This window comes from Pan paniscus, chromosome X, assembly GCF_029289425.2.
Source record: "Pan paniscus chromosome X, NHGRI_mPanPan1-v2.0_pri, whole genome shotgun sequence".
Taxonomy (NCBI): Eukaryota; Metazoa; Chordata; class Mammalia; order Primates; family Hominidae; genus Pan; species Pan paniscus.
The window spans coordinates 105,221,413-105,238,525 of NC_073272.2; the positions used below are offsets into that span (position 1 = coordinate 105,221,413).

General features: G+C 37.6%; 1 protein-coding gene across 1 annotated transcript in view; it reads left to right on the top strand.

The window, feature by feature from the left end:
• The window catches only part of IL1RAPL2 (interleukin 1 receptor accessory protein like 2), a 570,279-nt gene that overhangs the window by 503,917 nt on the left and 49,249 nt on the right, over window positions 1-17,113 (top strand). The window contains exon 5 of the mRNA XM_055106207.1: window positions 13,949-14,078. Within this exon, the coding sequence (XP_054962182.1) occupies window positions 13,949-14,078 (130 nt within the window). The remainder of the gene's footprint in view (window positions 1-13,948; window positions 14,079-17,113) is intronic.

Genomic DNA, 17,113 nt, shown 5'->3' on the forward strand with positions numbered 1-17,113 from the left:
AGGTTGAAAGCCAAGAAAAAGCCCCTCAGGAAGATATGACAGGGGTCTCACAATGTAAGGGCCACAGATAGCTGCTATATTGGAAAAAACATTAAACTTAGAGGCAGGCACTTGGACTACATTGCAAGCTCTGCCAACAGTCAGTGTGTGTTCTTGGACAAGTCATTTAAAACTGTGCCCTCTATTTCTCATCTAGAGTGAGAAGATGAGAGGATGAGACGATGATCTCAAAGTTCCCTTCTAACTGCATTAGAGAAAGATATGCAATGCTGTAACTAACTTTATCTGCATTCATTCTTCTCCATATGTCTTTTGAAAGAATCTTGGTGGGTATCAAATGTGTGTTTGATTTCTCTGTGTAAAGATAAACAGCATAACCTCACTGTCTCAGATTAAGTTGGATGAAATGACAAGTCAGAAATAGTGAAAAATATGAATTATGAAATGCATTTTAAAGACATGTAGTTATATTACTTTCAAGTACATGAAGTACTTAGAACATAGATGTTGAAGTATTGCTTAGGCGAGGTCTCTTGGAAGCTAGTTTAGTTCATTAATTTAGCATGTACTGAAAGCACACAATGTGCAAAACACTCTGCTAGGCTTTTCAGAGGTTACCAAGATGGATTAGTTATGTGAACTGCCAAAGAGCTTACAGTATAGTAAGGGAGGTTAGCAATATACACAACGATAATACAAAGCAGAATGTTGTACATTCCAAACAAATTGTATGTGCAAGTCTTATATACAACAACAGGCTGATTTTTAGATTGCTTAGTCATGTAGAATACAGCTTAAATCCAAGTTTTAAAATAATCAAATATATATTTAAAACACATACACAGCTTTTTCACCGAGTTGCTAAAATATTTGAGTAAGAAAAAATACAAGCTAAACAATTATCCATCAACTCAACTAAGATATCTGCGTAATATATAACTGAATTGTAATGGTACCATACATAGGCTAACCTCATTTGCCAGTGGAGCCTTAACAAGTAGACAAAAATGGTTGGCATCAAGCAAATTGCTTATATTTAAATGGTTGTTTTAAAGAACTTGTAATAATTCTCCTTTTTAAAGTATTTAAAATATTAAATATACTTTAAAAAATCTTGTCTATGCTATTTTGTCCCTTGCTTTGGGAATCTTTGTTCTAAAGAAGCAGCAATTTTCTTTTCTTTTAAATTTTATTTATTTTTAGTTCTGGGGCACATGTGCAGGATGTGCAGGTTTGTTACATAGGTAAACATGTGCCATGGTGGTTTGCTGCACCTATCAACCCATCACCTAGGTATTAAGCCCAGCATGCATTAGCTATTTTTCCTAATGCTCTCCCTCCCACCACCCCACCCACCAGCAGGAGAGGCAGCAATTTTAATGTTAAAGTTTTACTATATACCATGTAACCAAGTGCAAATTCTGTAAGAACATTTTTCCCGTTGAGCTGTTTTCTAATTTTAATGTTAAAGTTTTACTATATACCATGTAACCAAGTGCAAATTCTGTAAGAACATTTTTCCCGTTGAGCTGTTTTCTATGGTGTTCCTTCTTGCTGTCTCTTCAGGTGATTAGCAGAGCCAAATACATAGCAAATGTACAACTTTGGTCAACAGATTATATCTGAGATAATTTTTTATTTACCTACTACATACTCATGTGCACACATACACTATGTAAGAGGGCTGTGGTAAAGACTGATGTAATTAATTCAGGGAGAGAATGCCATGTCATTCGGGGTGGGGGGGATGACTAATAAATAGATAGATGATAGATGAATAGATAGAGGGATACAGATAGATAGAAAATAAAATATCTGTACTAGTAGATATATATGTGTGTGTATGTGTGTGTACCTGTATATGTAGGCCAAAGAGAAAAAAATACAGAAAAATCGCAGTTACTCAGGAATTTGTTGTACAGTTTGTGCAGAAAACTAAACTGTGAGTGTCTTTTTAACTTGAGAGCTTCAGGGGAAAGAGGCTGTTTTTAATCAGATTTTTGACTACAGAATTAAATAAAAGACAGTGTGAGAAATGGACCAAAGTGGAAGAATATTGAGGTCCCTGTTGGTTCCAGTCAAGTAGAGAGATGGGTGTAACAGAACAATTGACTTTGAGATATTTTCCCCAACTATGTCACTCCTGGTCTATTTATTTTACAACCTTCATACTGTGGGAAATATGGAACAGTATAAGGCACAGTCCTGGCCCTAGGAAGTTTATAAAAGTTCAGAAGACTGAACAAAAACAAGTGATAAGAAAACTACCAATCTAAGACATGCTATGAAGCTATCTTTGATAAATTATTCTTAGTGACACAACAATCCTTGAAGGCAGAGACTGACATATTTAACATATCCCCAAACACCTAAGAAGGGATCTTGCCCATTGTAGATACTTGTTATATGTTTGTTGAAATGAAGTGGCATGCTTATTGAACAAAATATAAAAGCTTAGAAATACAAAATAGAGAGATCACTGTTTTCAGAAGCCTATATGCAAGATACTTATGAAGTAATTAATAGTGTGACTGGAAGGTTGTAGTGTGTGATTTAATTTTATAGCATTTAGTATTTTCATATTAAAAAATTACAGCTTTATAGAAGCTTATAAAGGAAAGGGCAGGGAACAACTTATTGAAGACAGAACTAGATCCAGAGGAGAGGAAGAGTAGGGATGACTGAGGAGACAGGATAGTTCCCTGTGAATTTGGAAGAGAATTTTGAAGGAGAGAGAGAAAGGATTGTTGAGCAACTGCTTTAAGGACTTTGAGTCAGTAGATGAGTAGTGAGGAATTTTAGAAATCTCCGCCGTTAAGCAATTCTTATTGCTTAACAATTTTCCCACTATTTGAGAAACTGCTAAAGATACACATTAATTTTCAAAGAAAAAAATGCACATTACATGGTAAAGAATGGAGAACTTCCTTATTAGCTTTATCCCATACTGGAAAATGATTGGGCATTATTTGATGAGACTAGCCAATTGTTTTACCAAGGAAGAAACAAAGAGTAGTGGAAAGTTACAGTGAGGAAGGGTTGTGTAAACTAGCAAGGCTGAGTGACTAGAATAGAGGCAGTCAAGGATACTCATAGGAAAGGCAAGAACAATGATGGAGTTGGGAATCCATTCCTAGCAGGATGGCTGGCTCAGTTTTACAGGAGGAGTAATGTAAAGACCCAGAGCTGGAGAGTACATGGCTCAAGGAATGGGGATAAAGCCCTGGAGGATACAAGAGAACCTCACCAACTTTGTGAATTACATTCAGGCCATTCCTGCCTAAGACTCAGAAGCTGACTTCTGACTTTTCTTGTGAGCAATGATGGGTCTTTACTTTTTTAAATTATGCCCTTCAGCAGAGGCAGCAGGAGAGGTGACTTCTTTATTATGATATTGCTAACTGCAATAATTAGCTTTAATATCCTTTATTTTCTGTCATTTATGTAACCTCCTGTCTTCAAAGAACAGAACAAAAATATTCAAACTTATTAAATGGCATATAACTGCTACACTCTCCCATAGTGGATACATTGAACTCATTTCCTTCTCTCTTCAGGAACTTATGGACATGGGGAAAGAAAGATTACATACAATTCAAGATAAAATCCAAATTTCAAGCAAAAAGAGATGGTGACAATCGTAGATTGGTATCACCTGAATACAGCACTCGGAATGATTTCCACAGGCATATAAACATTGAGGTTCTTTTCTCCCATTTTGTTGTTGACTCTGCCTTGCAAGAATTTTTGAAAAGGCAACTCAGATCAGTTCGGCTCCTCTTCCCTTTCCTTTCTCCCTCCTCCTTCTTTAAAAGGGTTAGCAAATGAAGGGGAAAACTTGAACTTCAAGGCAATTATTTATTATTTGTACCCTGGTTCATTCCAAAATGGATTGGTGAAGACCGGCAAAGATACATTTAATGCTGCAAGAGAAAACCAATTTAAAAATAAGAAAAATTAGTTGATTTGAACTAAGCGTTTGAGAATCAAACAAGTACTATTGAGCACAACCATATGCCTTGCAGCATGCTAGTTCCTCTAAGGAAATGAAAGTGAAACATAAGATATGGTTTCCATCCTTAAAGACTGTAACATTTATTTGGGAAGAGGAGGCAAACACCTGTGAAATGCAGTATGGAGGAGTGTTTAGGATCTTTGGTTCTAGAGTCTAGCTGTCTGCTTTTATATTTCTCCCACTTACAATGTTTGTGGCTTCAAACAAGTTAACTTCTTTCTACTTTTCTCTGCTCATTGTGAACTGAGAATAATAATACCTTACTCCCTGGGTTTCTGTGATGATTAATTTGGTCAGAATACATTAAGCACTTAGCTTATTTTGTTGTAATAATTATATAAAGCAAAGTGCAGCTAAACTTTTAACTTCCTGTGACATGTATAAAAATGGGATTCAGAGAAAGCAGAGTGTGCATTAAGGAAGTCAGGGATGGCTTCATGGTATAGGTGGCACTTGAGCTATATTTTGATGGATGAGGCTTTAAGTGAGCAAAAGTGGAGGGTAAAGGCATGCCAATCACGTAGGCTACAAAATAGAGTATAATGAATGGCAAGACCAGAGGGATTTGTCGTCAAAGGAAATTAATAGTCTAAAAGAACCCTTATAATACTTCAGAAAATCAATACTGTGACATGAATCTGATCAGTAATATGTGGACAGCTTTGCGTTTCATTTTCTCAACTAGGCATTAAACCTTGATATTTCCATTTTCTAAAGGATTAAAGGATCCTTGTGGGATTATTTTGAACATCATTTCTAGAGTCACGGTGTGCAGACAGCCAACAAGACTTATCAAAGTGAATGGGACCTATGTTAAAACCACAGACACGTATTATTCATTTATTTTTTGAGGATATTTTAAAAACTTTCCACAGCTATGTTTTAAATCTCACAATAATGTCCAGAAAACACATCAGTATTTTCTTCAGTCACCATATAATACCTGGATCAATCTTCAGATATACAATAAGAATTGCCATGTTTGTATTGATTCATTTTTTTTCCAAACTTGTACAGCAGGATTTAACTAGCAAGTCATTCCTAGTACCAAAAGTTGTGATCTTATTAGTAAGGGATTCATAAGTACTTTTGATGATACAGAAGTTGGGAAAGTGAAAAAGATTTCTGTTTCCAATCAGATGTTCTCAAATGACAAAGGTGACCTCTTTTTTGGGAAGTAATGGTTACTCTGTGTTCTATTTTTACTACTCTCTTGTCTAGCTGCTAGAATAGACCTAACTTTGTAAGCTTTAACACTTAATTCCATGTAGTGTAGAGCCAAGTAAATAACTTTTGAAACAAATGAAAATAACAACTTTAAATATGAATTTAATATGGACTGAAACCATTTTTCAATTGATATGATTGTATAGGTTGGCTACTCTACAAACCTAGATTTCTAAATCAATATGGGAATTTTTAGTTTCTTTCCTTCACCTAACACAATATAAAGAATCATGTGTATTTAATTTTGAACTATTAATTCAATCCAAATGAATGATTTTGCAACTATGTGCACATTTGAATACACACATACAACATATTTGCTTGCTTCAACTCTCCTGACATCTCAATTTGCTGAGTATAATTTGGACTTGCTAGTATAGTGAGTTAATATCCAAGGATTTTGTCTTTTCCATAGGGAGCTTTTAAAAATTCCTTTGTCAAGCTGAGATATGAAAAACACTGGGTCAAAGAAAGCAGGGTCATAAGCCAAGATCAGCAGAGCCAACAGAAGCAGCCAGGGTCAGGTTAGGTGGAGAGAACCTAGGGTTCAAGGCAAGGTAGGGTTTATAGGCAGGAAACCCACTATGAAGTAAACAGAGGTTAAGGGATACACAGGAACTGGGATTCCAGGCACAGAAAGCAAGCTGATTCAGGCCAAAAACCAAATGGCCCAGGGACCTTGACGCTAAAGTTAAAAGCTACCTGAGGCACAGAGATTTACGTGCTTTTTATTTTGCAGAAGGAACTAATGACTGGCACTCGAGAGCTAGGACTAAAAGTGACACAGTTCATCCCACTTGGAAAATTCTAACACTCTAGGCCAGCTACAAAATATGAGAACATCAGACCTGAAAGACTCCTTAGAGATTCTCTCAGTTGACCCTATAATTTTTAGAAGAAGAAAGTGTGGCTTATCAGAGGAATGGGCTTGTCAAAAAAATCAAAGCAGTATAGTGGAAGGGCTGGGGCTATAACGTTGACGTCCTAACACTAACTCTTTACATGAAATGTCTTTGCCTTGCCTACATTTGGTACTCTTAAATGTGAGATATGACTGAGAAAACTAGGATCTTAAGACTCTGAGCCACACTCCTTGTCCAAAGGAAATGAAAAAGGAAAAAGTAAGCAAAGTTAATGGGGGGGATATGTAGTAACAATGGGGGTTTTATTCATTCAACCTAGATAAAATTCAGTAACAGAAACTTCTATTGGGACTGGGGCAACTTGGTGACACAACTATGTAAGTCCTATAACTCTAAACAATTCCTCATCCAGTGGACTTTGTAACTCTTATCTGATTGAGCCAATTGTGTACCAAAACAATAACAACAATAACAACAACAACAATACTCGTTTAACCAAGAAAACAGTGCTCTGTCTCATCTTACTTTGAGGTCTGCTGCTGTGATACTTCCCTCTAGCACAGGCAAATAACTATGAACATATTCCCCACCATCCCCAAGAAACATTACCTGGCTTCACACATACATTCTTTGAAACCAGAAATGGTAGAAAGTTTATGGGTCTCAGTCTCTCTTTGTCTATCTCTTTCTCTCTCCCAAATCATTATTCTATTCTAAGGTTACTCAAGTATTTTCTCCTGGTCTTCTTCCTTCTCAGATTAATTAGCTTTGGTAGCCACTGTCTTATCTCACGGTCACTGTTGTCTGGGTAGAAAATCCTACTTTTTTTTTTTTCTTTTTTCAGTTTCCACCATCTGGGATAACTAACTCATGTCTTTCTGCCTCATCAACTTTTCATCTCCCTTGTATCTTACTGGAAGAAATAAATTCTTTCTTCCTTCCTTTAGCTTCATAATAGCTTTATCTCAACTATAATTTAGAATTTACCTCTGTGACTGTTTCATTTAATTTAGAAATGATGGGGAGAGGGCTCTTCTTTAGAATAAAGAATTTAAAAGGGCTTTATAAAATCACTCTGAAATGTCAAACTTCTTTTTTTTAGTAGATTAAACACTGTACTACATATTGGAAGACATTAATTTCTGTAAAACAACATCAAAGCTGGTTCATAATTTGACCTCAAAAAAGTCAGTTAATTCCTATCTCAGCCTGTTTCTAAATCTCAATGATTCATTCAGTTTGTTTGAGATAATAATCTCAGAGAAAGAAAGGACCTTGGTATTTTTACCAGTACGACATTGGCTGCAAGTGGGTACTTGATATATTGGATGACTGATAGAAAAGGCCAGTGTGAGGAATGATGAACTACCTTGTGATTAAATTACACTGATATACATATAAATATATATATTTATATATATGTGTGCATATGTATGTGTATATATATACATACACATACATATACATATATAGATATATGTAAATATATAGGAATTTTATTTTCAAAATGAGAGAATATATGTTTCTCTCCCTCTCAGTGAAGCTACACCCGGGGATCACTGGCTTTCAGATTTTTCCTTCTTAACATATAGAACAGATGATACGTACTGTAAGAAAAACTATTAATGGGTCTCTTAGTCCATTTTCTACTGCTATAACAGAATACAACAGAGTGGACAATATAGAAAAAGATTTATTTGGCTCACAGTTCTGGAGACTGAGAAATCTAAGAGATGGCACCAACATCTAGTGAGGGTCATCCTGTAATAGAAGGCATCACATGGCAAGAACATGAGTGTGCAAGTCAGAGAGATGAAATCCAGCTGAATTCATCCTTTTACTAGGAATCCACTCTCTCTCAATAATGGCACTAATCCTGTGATAATGGCATTAATTGATTTGTGACAGCAGAGCCCTTATTACCTAATCACCTCTTAAAGATCCTGCCTCTCAACACTGTTACATTGGCAATTGAATTTCAACATGAGCTTTGGAGGAGACATTCTGCTCTTGGTCCCTCAAAACTTATATCCTTCTCACAATGCAAAATACATTCCTTCCATACCAATAGCCCCAAAGTCTTAACTCATTACAACATAATCTCAAAAGTCTAAAGTCTGAAGTCTTATCTAAATCAGACATAGATGAGATTTAAGGTATGATGCATCCTGGGGCAAATTCCTCCATCTGTGAGCCTGTGAAATTGAAGAAGGTATCTACTTCCAAAATACAATAGTGGGACAGGCATACAATAGACATTCCCATACCAAAATGGATAACTGGTTTCAAGTAAGTCCAAAACCCAAAATGGAATACAACATTTAATCTTAAAACTGGAGAATAATTTGCTTTGCCTCCCTGTCCCATATCCTGGGTACACTGGGGTATGTGGCTGGGTCCTCAAACCCTCAAACCCTTTGGCAGCCCTAACCCTGGGGCTTTTCTGGATTCAGTCTACCCAGCAATTCTCACAGGTTGTAGTCTCATGCCTGTAGCTTTTGGAGGCTGGTGTTATATGCTTGTGGCCCTATAGTTCTGGGGTCTCTGAGGTGACCCCACTCCTACAGCCACACCAGGCATTCCCCTAGTGGGAACTGTCTGTGGTAGCTCTAGCCCCATGGCTGGTTTTACCCTAGGGCCCTAGGCTATCAACAGCATCCATGCACACACAACTCTTGCATTTTGCAAGCCTGCAGACTTAACTCCATCAAGACTTATAGATTATACCTTCCATTTTGGCAAGTCTAGCTACATCTGGGCCCTCTTGAGCCATGGCTGGGTGGCTGAGGGGTGCTACGCTGGGATTCAGGGAGGAGTCCTAAGGTGACCCTGAGCAGTGAGCCTGTATCAGTTCATTCCCACACTGCTATAAAGACACTACCTGAGACTGGGTAATTTATAATGGAAAGAGGTTTAATTGACTCACAGTTCTGCTTGGCTGGGGAGGCCTCAGGAAACTAACAATTATGGTGGAAGGTGAAGGGAAAGCAAGGCACATCTTACATGGTGGCAGGAGATAGAGAGTGCACAGTGGAAACTGCCACTTTTAAAACCATCAGATCTCATGAAAACTCCCTCATTATCATGAGAATAGCATGGGGAAAACTGCCCCCATGATACAATCACCTCCAACCTGGTCCCTCCCTTTCAACATGTGGTGATGCCTTCCCAATAGTCCCCCAAAGTCTTAACTCATTCCAGCATTAACTCAAAAGTTCAAGTCCAAAGTCTCATCCGAGGAAAGGCAACTCCGTTCCACCTATGAGTCTGTAAAATCAAAAGAAAGTTAGTTACTTCCAAGATACAATGGGGGTACAGGCATTGGGTAAATGTTCCCATTCCAAATGGGAGAAAATGGCCAAAACAAAGAAGCCACAGGCCCCAGGCAAGTCTGAAACCTGGCCAGGCCATCATTAAATCTTAAAGCTCCAAAATCTCCTTTGACTCCATGTCTCACATCCAGAGCATGCTATTACAAGGGGTGTGCTCCCATGGCCTTGGGCAGCTCTGCCCCTGTGGATTTGCAAGGTACAGCCCCTGTGGCTGCCTTCATGGGCTGGTGTTGAGTGCTTTTAGCCTTTTCAGGTGCATGATGCAAGATGTCAGTGGATCTATATTTCTGGGGTCTGGAGGATGGTGGTCCTCTTCTCACAGATCTGCTAGGTAGTGGCCCAGTGGGGACTCTCTGTCAGGGCTCTGACCCCACATTTCCCTTCCACACTGCTCTAGCAGAGGTTCTCCATGAGGGTTCCACTCCTACAGCAGACTTCTGCCTGGACATCCAGGCATTTCCATACATCCTCTGAAATCTAGGCGGAGGGTCCCAAAGCTCAATTCTTGTATTCTGTACACCTGCAGGCCCAACACCATGTGGAAGCTGCCAAGGCTTGGGGCTTGCACACTCTGACACATTTTAAAAACATCAGATCTCATGAGAACTCCCTCACTGTCATGAGAACAGCATGGGGGAAACTGCCTCCATGATCCAATCATCCCCCACCAGGTGCATCCCTGGACACATGGCAATTACAATTTGCGATGAGATTTGGGTGGAAACACAGAGCCAAACCATATCAGAGCCCATGGAGGATACCTCAGGCCTGTTACCCCAAACAATTCTGCCCTGCTAGAGCCCCTGAGCTTGTGATGGGAGAGGCTGTCTCAAAGATCTTCAAAATGCCTTTGGGGTCTTTTGTCCCTTGTCTTGATGGATGGCACCTGGCTTGTTTCTATGCATATTAATTCCTTTAACAAATGGTTGCTTGGCCACACTTTTTGTATTCTTTTCTAAAGATGCCTTTTCACTCTTTACCTTGCCAGCTTGCAAATTTTCAAAATTTTTCTATTCTGCTTCCCTTTTTAAGTATTAATTCCATCTTTAAGCCATCTCTTTGCTCTCATATCTCCCTATATACAATGAAAAGTAGCCATACAGTAGCCTGAATACCTTGCTGCGTTGATATTTCTTGTACCAGATGCCCTAGTTTATCACTTTTAAGCTCTGCATTCCATAAGCCCTGGACACAGACACAATTTCATCACCTTCTTTGCCACTTTATAAAAAGGATAGCCTTTACTCCAGTTTTCAGTACCTTGTTTCTCATTTCTTTCTGATACCTCATCACAGTTGCCTTTACTGTCCATATTCCTACCAACATTCTGGTCATAACCCCTTAAGTAATCTCTAAAAAGATCAGACTTTCCCTACAGCTCTCCTCTTCTCCTGAGCCCTTGCCAGAATTCTCTTTATGGTCTGTCCACATCAGTACAAGATTTTTCTAGCCTTTTCCTCCAGATTCCTTCAGCCTCTGCTCATTACCCAGTTCCAAAGCCACTCCCACATCTTCAGGTATTTGTTATAGCAACAACCCCACTCTCAGTACCAATTTTTCTGTCTTAGTCCATTTTCTGCTGCTATAACAGAAGACCACAGATGGTGCAATTTGTAAGGAAAAGAGATTTATTTGGCTCTCAGTTCTAGATGCTGAGAAGTCCAAGAGCATCAGCACCTGTTGGCATTAGGTGAGGGTCATCCCATGGCAGAAGGCACACATATGAGACAGAGAGAGGAAATCCAGCTCAACTCATCCTTTTCTCAGAAGCCCACTCTCAGAAAAACTAACCCAGTTCCACAATAACGTTACTCCATTCATAAGGGCAAAGCCCTCATGACCTAATTATCTTCCAAAGGTCTTACTTCTCAACACTGTTACATTGGCAATTGAATTTCAATATGAGTTTTGGTGGGGACATTCAAACCATAACAATGAAACATGTCTCATATACAAGTTATGACTTTACCCCTTAACTCCCATTCAAAAAGAAGTATACTGGAATGCATATGTGTAAGAGTGACATAATATAATGGTGACTTCAGCTCTCCTGTAAATTTTTAAATAACTAACTCATTAACTTCATTATTACATTAGCAACAATCTTCTTAAAATATGTCTTACAACTGAAAGTAGCATGCTCCAGTGTTCCATGTGTTCTGACACTGGCCTGCTAGACTGGAGCATGTGGTTCAGGGCACTCTCACAAATACAGATAAAAGATTTGTGCCCTGATTGTGGATTATCTTAAGGAAGAAATAAACCTCTTGAAAGGTGAAGCTACAAAGTTAAATACATAAAGCACAGCAGGAAGGTGATTAGTTTTCACATTGGCATCACAACTATCCATTCTTCTTTTTATCTTATGTTGAAAGGCCATATCAAAGTGTGGGCCCAGGGAAGAAAGGATACATTAACAGTAACATTAATATAAACTCTATGTTTAACTCCTTGGTAAGACTGGTGAAATTAAAATTAACTTGATTACATAGGACAAAGATACACAATTTATAGATTTTTGTGGTAGAATTTCAGGCACCTAGTCAATAAGGTAGAATGAATTGAAATGGTAAAGATCACCTCTTGTTCTAACTACAGAGAAATGCTGGTCAAAATAAGGCAAATAATTTACATGCTTAGCCCAGCTGGAAAGCAAGTAAGGGAAATTCTCAGGCCTTAGTGATAAATAGGGAGCTCAAAGTAAGAGAAAGGAGTATAAATTGAAATTGAAGATCTCCTGGAGATATCAAAACCAAATGTGGATATTCAGGGTACATGGGCTTGAGTTTAGGATCTATGTGAAGTATGGAGTTAGAGCAGAACCCAGCAAAAATCTAGAAAACTGAATGATTTATAAACCCTGAAATCTATTAAATGGGGCCTAGAAAACTCTGCTTATTGATTCAGGAAAGTGTACAGAAAATTCACATTCACTCCAGGGCCATAGCTATGAATCCAAGGAAACATTTAAGAGAAACTGGAACTCTAAACCTGTACCAAGCATGGGTGTGGACTCTAAATTCACATAACTCATATATGACACAAGCCCCCAAGCAAAGAAATTGACAGAAAAACTGGTTCCAAACCAGTGAAACTTGTAGGGCCTTGGTAGAAGCAACCTTGGAACTTCTCTAAGGGAATTCCTCTATAACCCTCAGCATCTGGGACTACCACAGAAAACAATCCCTGCTGTAGATGAAAATACAGCAATGAAATTATAAACCTCATAAGAAAATTAACCACCATGATGTCGCTTCCCTTGACACAATGGAAAAAAAAACTGCATACCAAGAAGTAGAGATAATAGGACAATTTAAAAGAGACTTTAAAAGAGGTTGAAAATTGTTTAAAGAGAAAAACAGAATGGAGAAAAATTGTTTGTCAAGAAAAGGGCAGTGATGGTTATCTGTGGCCTTTACAAAAATATCTGTCTCTTGTGTTTATTTAACAAGAACCTGTTTAATGGGAGAGTAAAAACATTGAACCTGTTTAATGGGAGAGTAAAAACATTCCTCCCAGGAGAAATTGCAGCAATAGTCAGTACCTTATGTGTAGTGCCAAGAAAAGAGCAGTCATTTTTTGATAGACCACCTCAAGGAGGCCCCATTTTACACAGTGCCTGCATTCTGACTTCTTGTTCTATCCAGGCCCCCAGCCACTTGGATGCTTCCCATTCACACTGAAGTGGATCTTGCCACTCAGCCACCAAACTCAAATACCAATCTTTCCTGGAAACCCCAGACAGACATACCCAGAAATAATGCATTACCAGCTATCTAGGTATTAATATTTCTTAATCCAGTCAATTTGACACCTAAAAATAACCATTATAGTTTATATTACCTAATTTTTCTTAAGACATGTAAAAATCAGAATAAACAAATTTCTGTGTAATCTTAATAACAGTGGAGAGTATATTATGATATGTCTTCTCACCAACCAAAAATTAACTTATACTTTTGATTAATGTTAGTTTCAAGGGCAAGTTCAAGTTAGCAGTGCTTAATATTCTCAAAAATAAACAAAAAAGATAGTCTTTTCATTTGATTTTTTTGTATTATTTCATAAGAAGGAGGCAGCAAAAATAAACAGTTTTAAAACCTGTGTAACAAACAGCTTTGGGAACATAGGGAGACCCTGTGTGGTCCCAGCTACTTGGAAGGCTGAGGTGGGAGGATCACTTGAGCCAGGGAGGTTAAGGCTGCAGTGAGCTGTGGTTGTGCCACTGCACTCCAGCCTGGGTGACAGAGTCAGACCCCTTCTCAAAAACAAACAAACAGAAAGCTGAGTAACTTTATATTCCCACTTTTGATTATACTTTGAATTTAAGTTTTTTTCTAGAAGCCCTCATAACTATTTAAAATTTTTCCCAGGTACAATGATAAGATGACTAGAAAAAGAGTTGAAAATTGGGTCACCTCTGAGTTTTCCTTTGGATATTAAATGGTCGCTTCCTGTCTCCCACTGATAATCAGGAGTCATTTGCTCATTTCTTTTTCTCTCATTCTCAGGTAAGCCTCTGAACATCCCCTGCAAAGCATTCTTCGGATTCAGTGGAGAGTCTGGGCCAATGATCTACTGGATGAAAGGAGAAAAGTTTATTGAAGAACTGGCAGGTCATATTAGAGAAGGTGAAATAAGGTAGAGAGCTTGAATTGCTTATCTTTCTTTGCTGTCTTACGGGATTCTGCTCAGGATTTTAATTGCAACTCCAAATCATTCCATTCTCTAAAAGCTGATCTTATGGAGAGACCAAGGATGACTGCCTTAAGAAATGCCAATGTGTAAGCTTCTAACATAAGTAGATCTTTCTCCCATTTAAAGATTATGTCACCAGGGTATAATGACCCTCCAAAAGCTGCCTAAGCAAATTCCTTTGAGTTTCTAAAGCTAAAACCACTGGTACTCCAACAGTCACAGCAAAGGTCCAGTCTTTGAAGGTGACTCCTCAGACCACTGGGCAAATTGTTTATTTTCTACCTGGGAACAGACAACCTTCATATGTCATAAGTGTAAAACTGCAGTGGCAATGGTAAGCTGGTCTTCAGCCAAAATAACTGTTAACTCTTGTTGAATACTGTTTATTTTTCCCAACATCTAATACTTATCCTGAAAAGACTGATCCTTCAATTTAGTACATGTTTAGACCTCTTTTCACTCTCCTGTTACACAAATAATTCTCTGGTTTATAGATACCAATTCTATTGGTTTTCTAATTCTATTTAGTACTTTCTCATTTGTACAAAAAAGATATAAAAATATAGGTAACCTTTCTCGCCTCACTCAGTTTGTGAGGTTTCTCTTTGGTTTCAGAGATGATGATGTGTAGATGTTCCTGATTCTGATAGGAATTGGGATTCTTCCCTCTTCACTCCCATTAAGAATCATGCAGTGAAAATTAATCTAAAATTTCAGTATAACTAATGTTAAAGTTTATTCCTTCAGTTTTCTTATTGAATATAGAGCAGCATAAATGAGACAAGTATGCTTTGTATTATTTACTATGTTTAAATGTTATTTATAATTACTCTCATGACAGTTTCTCTCTATGTGTCCACCCAATAACTCTTTTCTAGGGGTTCATAACTTTGAAGGTCTGTGAACCCCTTAAGAGTCTATGCAAAATATTTACTATAGGAGCATATTTCTAGGCAAAATACACATGAAAAGGTGTTTGACATGTTTAGTAATCAAGGAAATGCAAACCAAAACCACATGATACCACTTTATACTCACTAGGATGCACTAGGATGGCTATAATTTAAAAAGTCAGATTATAGGCTGAGCACAGTTATTCGGGCCTATAATCCCAGCACTTTGGGAGGCCAAGGTGGGTGGATTGCTTGAGCTCAGGAGTTTGAGACTAGCCTGAGCAATATGATAAAACCCTGTCTCTCCCCGCTTCCCTGCCAAGAAAAAATACATATATATGTACAAATCTTAGCCAGGCATTGTGCTATGTGCCTGTAGTCCCAGCTACTTGCTACTTGGGAGGCTGAGGTGGGCACATCACTTGAGCCCAGGATGTTGAGGTTGCAGTGAGTCATGATTGTTCTACTACACTCCAGCCTGGGTGACAGAGCAAGACCTTGTCTCAGAAAAAAAAGTCAGATTATAACAAATGTTGGTAAGGATATGAAGAAATGGGAAACCTCATATACTGCTGGTAGGAATAGCCCTCCTAGGGATATAAACAAAGTAAATCAAAACATATATCTACAAAAAACTGGTCCATGAATGTTCATAGCAGCATTGCTCATAATAGACAAAAATGAAAACAACCTATCATGTCTATCAACTAAGGAATGAATAAATAAAATGTGGTACATTCATACAGTGAATATTATTTAACCATAAAAAACGAAATATTGGCATATACTACAACCTGAATGAACCTTGAAAATGTTCTCAGTGTAAGAAGCCAGAAACAAAAAAAAAACACATATTATATGATTCAATTTATATAAGATGTCCACAATAAGCAACTTTATAGAAACAGAAAGTAGATTACTGGGTGCTTAGCGCCAGTGGGGAGGAATGGAATATAGATGTGATAGCTAAAGTGTATGGGTGTGTTTTTGTGTGTGTGATAGAACACAACATAATATAAAATTCATCATTTTAAAATTCACAATTTAATGGCATTCAGTACATTCAGAATTCATACAACCACCACCACTTTATAGTACCAGAACATTTTCATCACCCTAAAAGGAAACGTTGTACCCATCAAGCAGTCTGGGGCTTCTTTATAAGATAATGAAAATATTATAAAATTGACCATAGTGATAGTTTCACATCTGTGAATATTCTAGAAAACAAAGAATTGTATACTTTTAATGGATAGATTATGTGGCATATACATTTTATCTCAATAAAGCTGTTTTTCTTAAAAAAAAAAACCCTTGAAATTAATTGCCTGACACAGAACAGATTTTCAGAAATAAATAATGGATATATTACAAATGATTCTAAAGTATTAATTGCCATTTGTACTTTGAAGTTTGTAATTAGTAACACTTTATTAGGCAATTTTAATTTAATATTTATTTGAAATCAATACAACTGAATTCATTTTAAATTGTTATAGAAGATACATATTTAGGATTACTGTCAACGTATCTGTGTATAAAAGACCTTAAGGGTCACTTTTCATTCTACAGAACAAGAAACTGGTCCCAAAATGGATATGTGATGGGTACACTAGTATATAGTTAGTAGCAGAAGTTCCATCACCAAAAAGCTCAGAGATGTGTTTTGTGATCAAAGGTACTAATTATATGAGCCTAAGGTAATAATCTCCCTTTTTGTATGTGTGACTGCATGTAACTTTTAAAATAAACAGCTTTATCGGAGTATAATTGACATATAATAAATCACACAATTTAAAGTATGCAATTTGTAAGGGCGGATTGATATATGTGTACACCTGTGAAACCATCACCACAATGAAGATAACATATTAATCACCCCCATGTTTCCTGGTGCCCCTTTGAAATCCCTCCCTCCTGCCCTTCTCCAACAACAGGGATCTTCTATCACTATAAATCAGTCTGCCTTGTCTAGAATTTTATATAAGCAGAATCATACAATAGGCACTTGTTTTGCTCTGGATTATTTCATGTAGCACAATTATTTTGAGATTTCTCCCATCTTGTTATATGTGTCAATAGTTC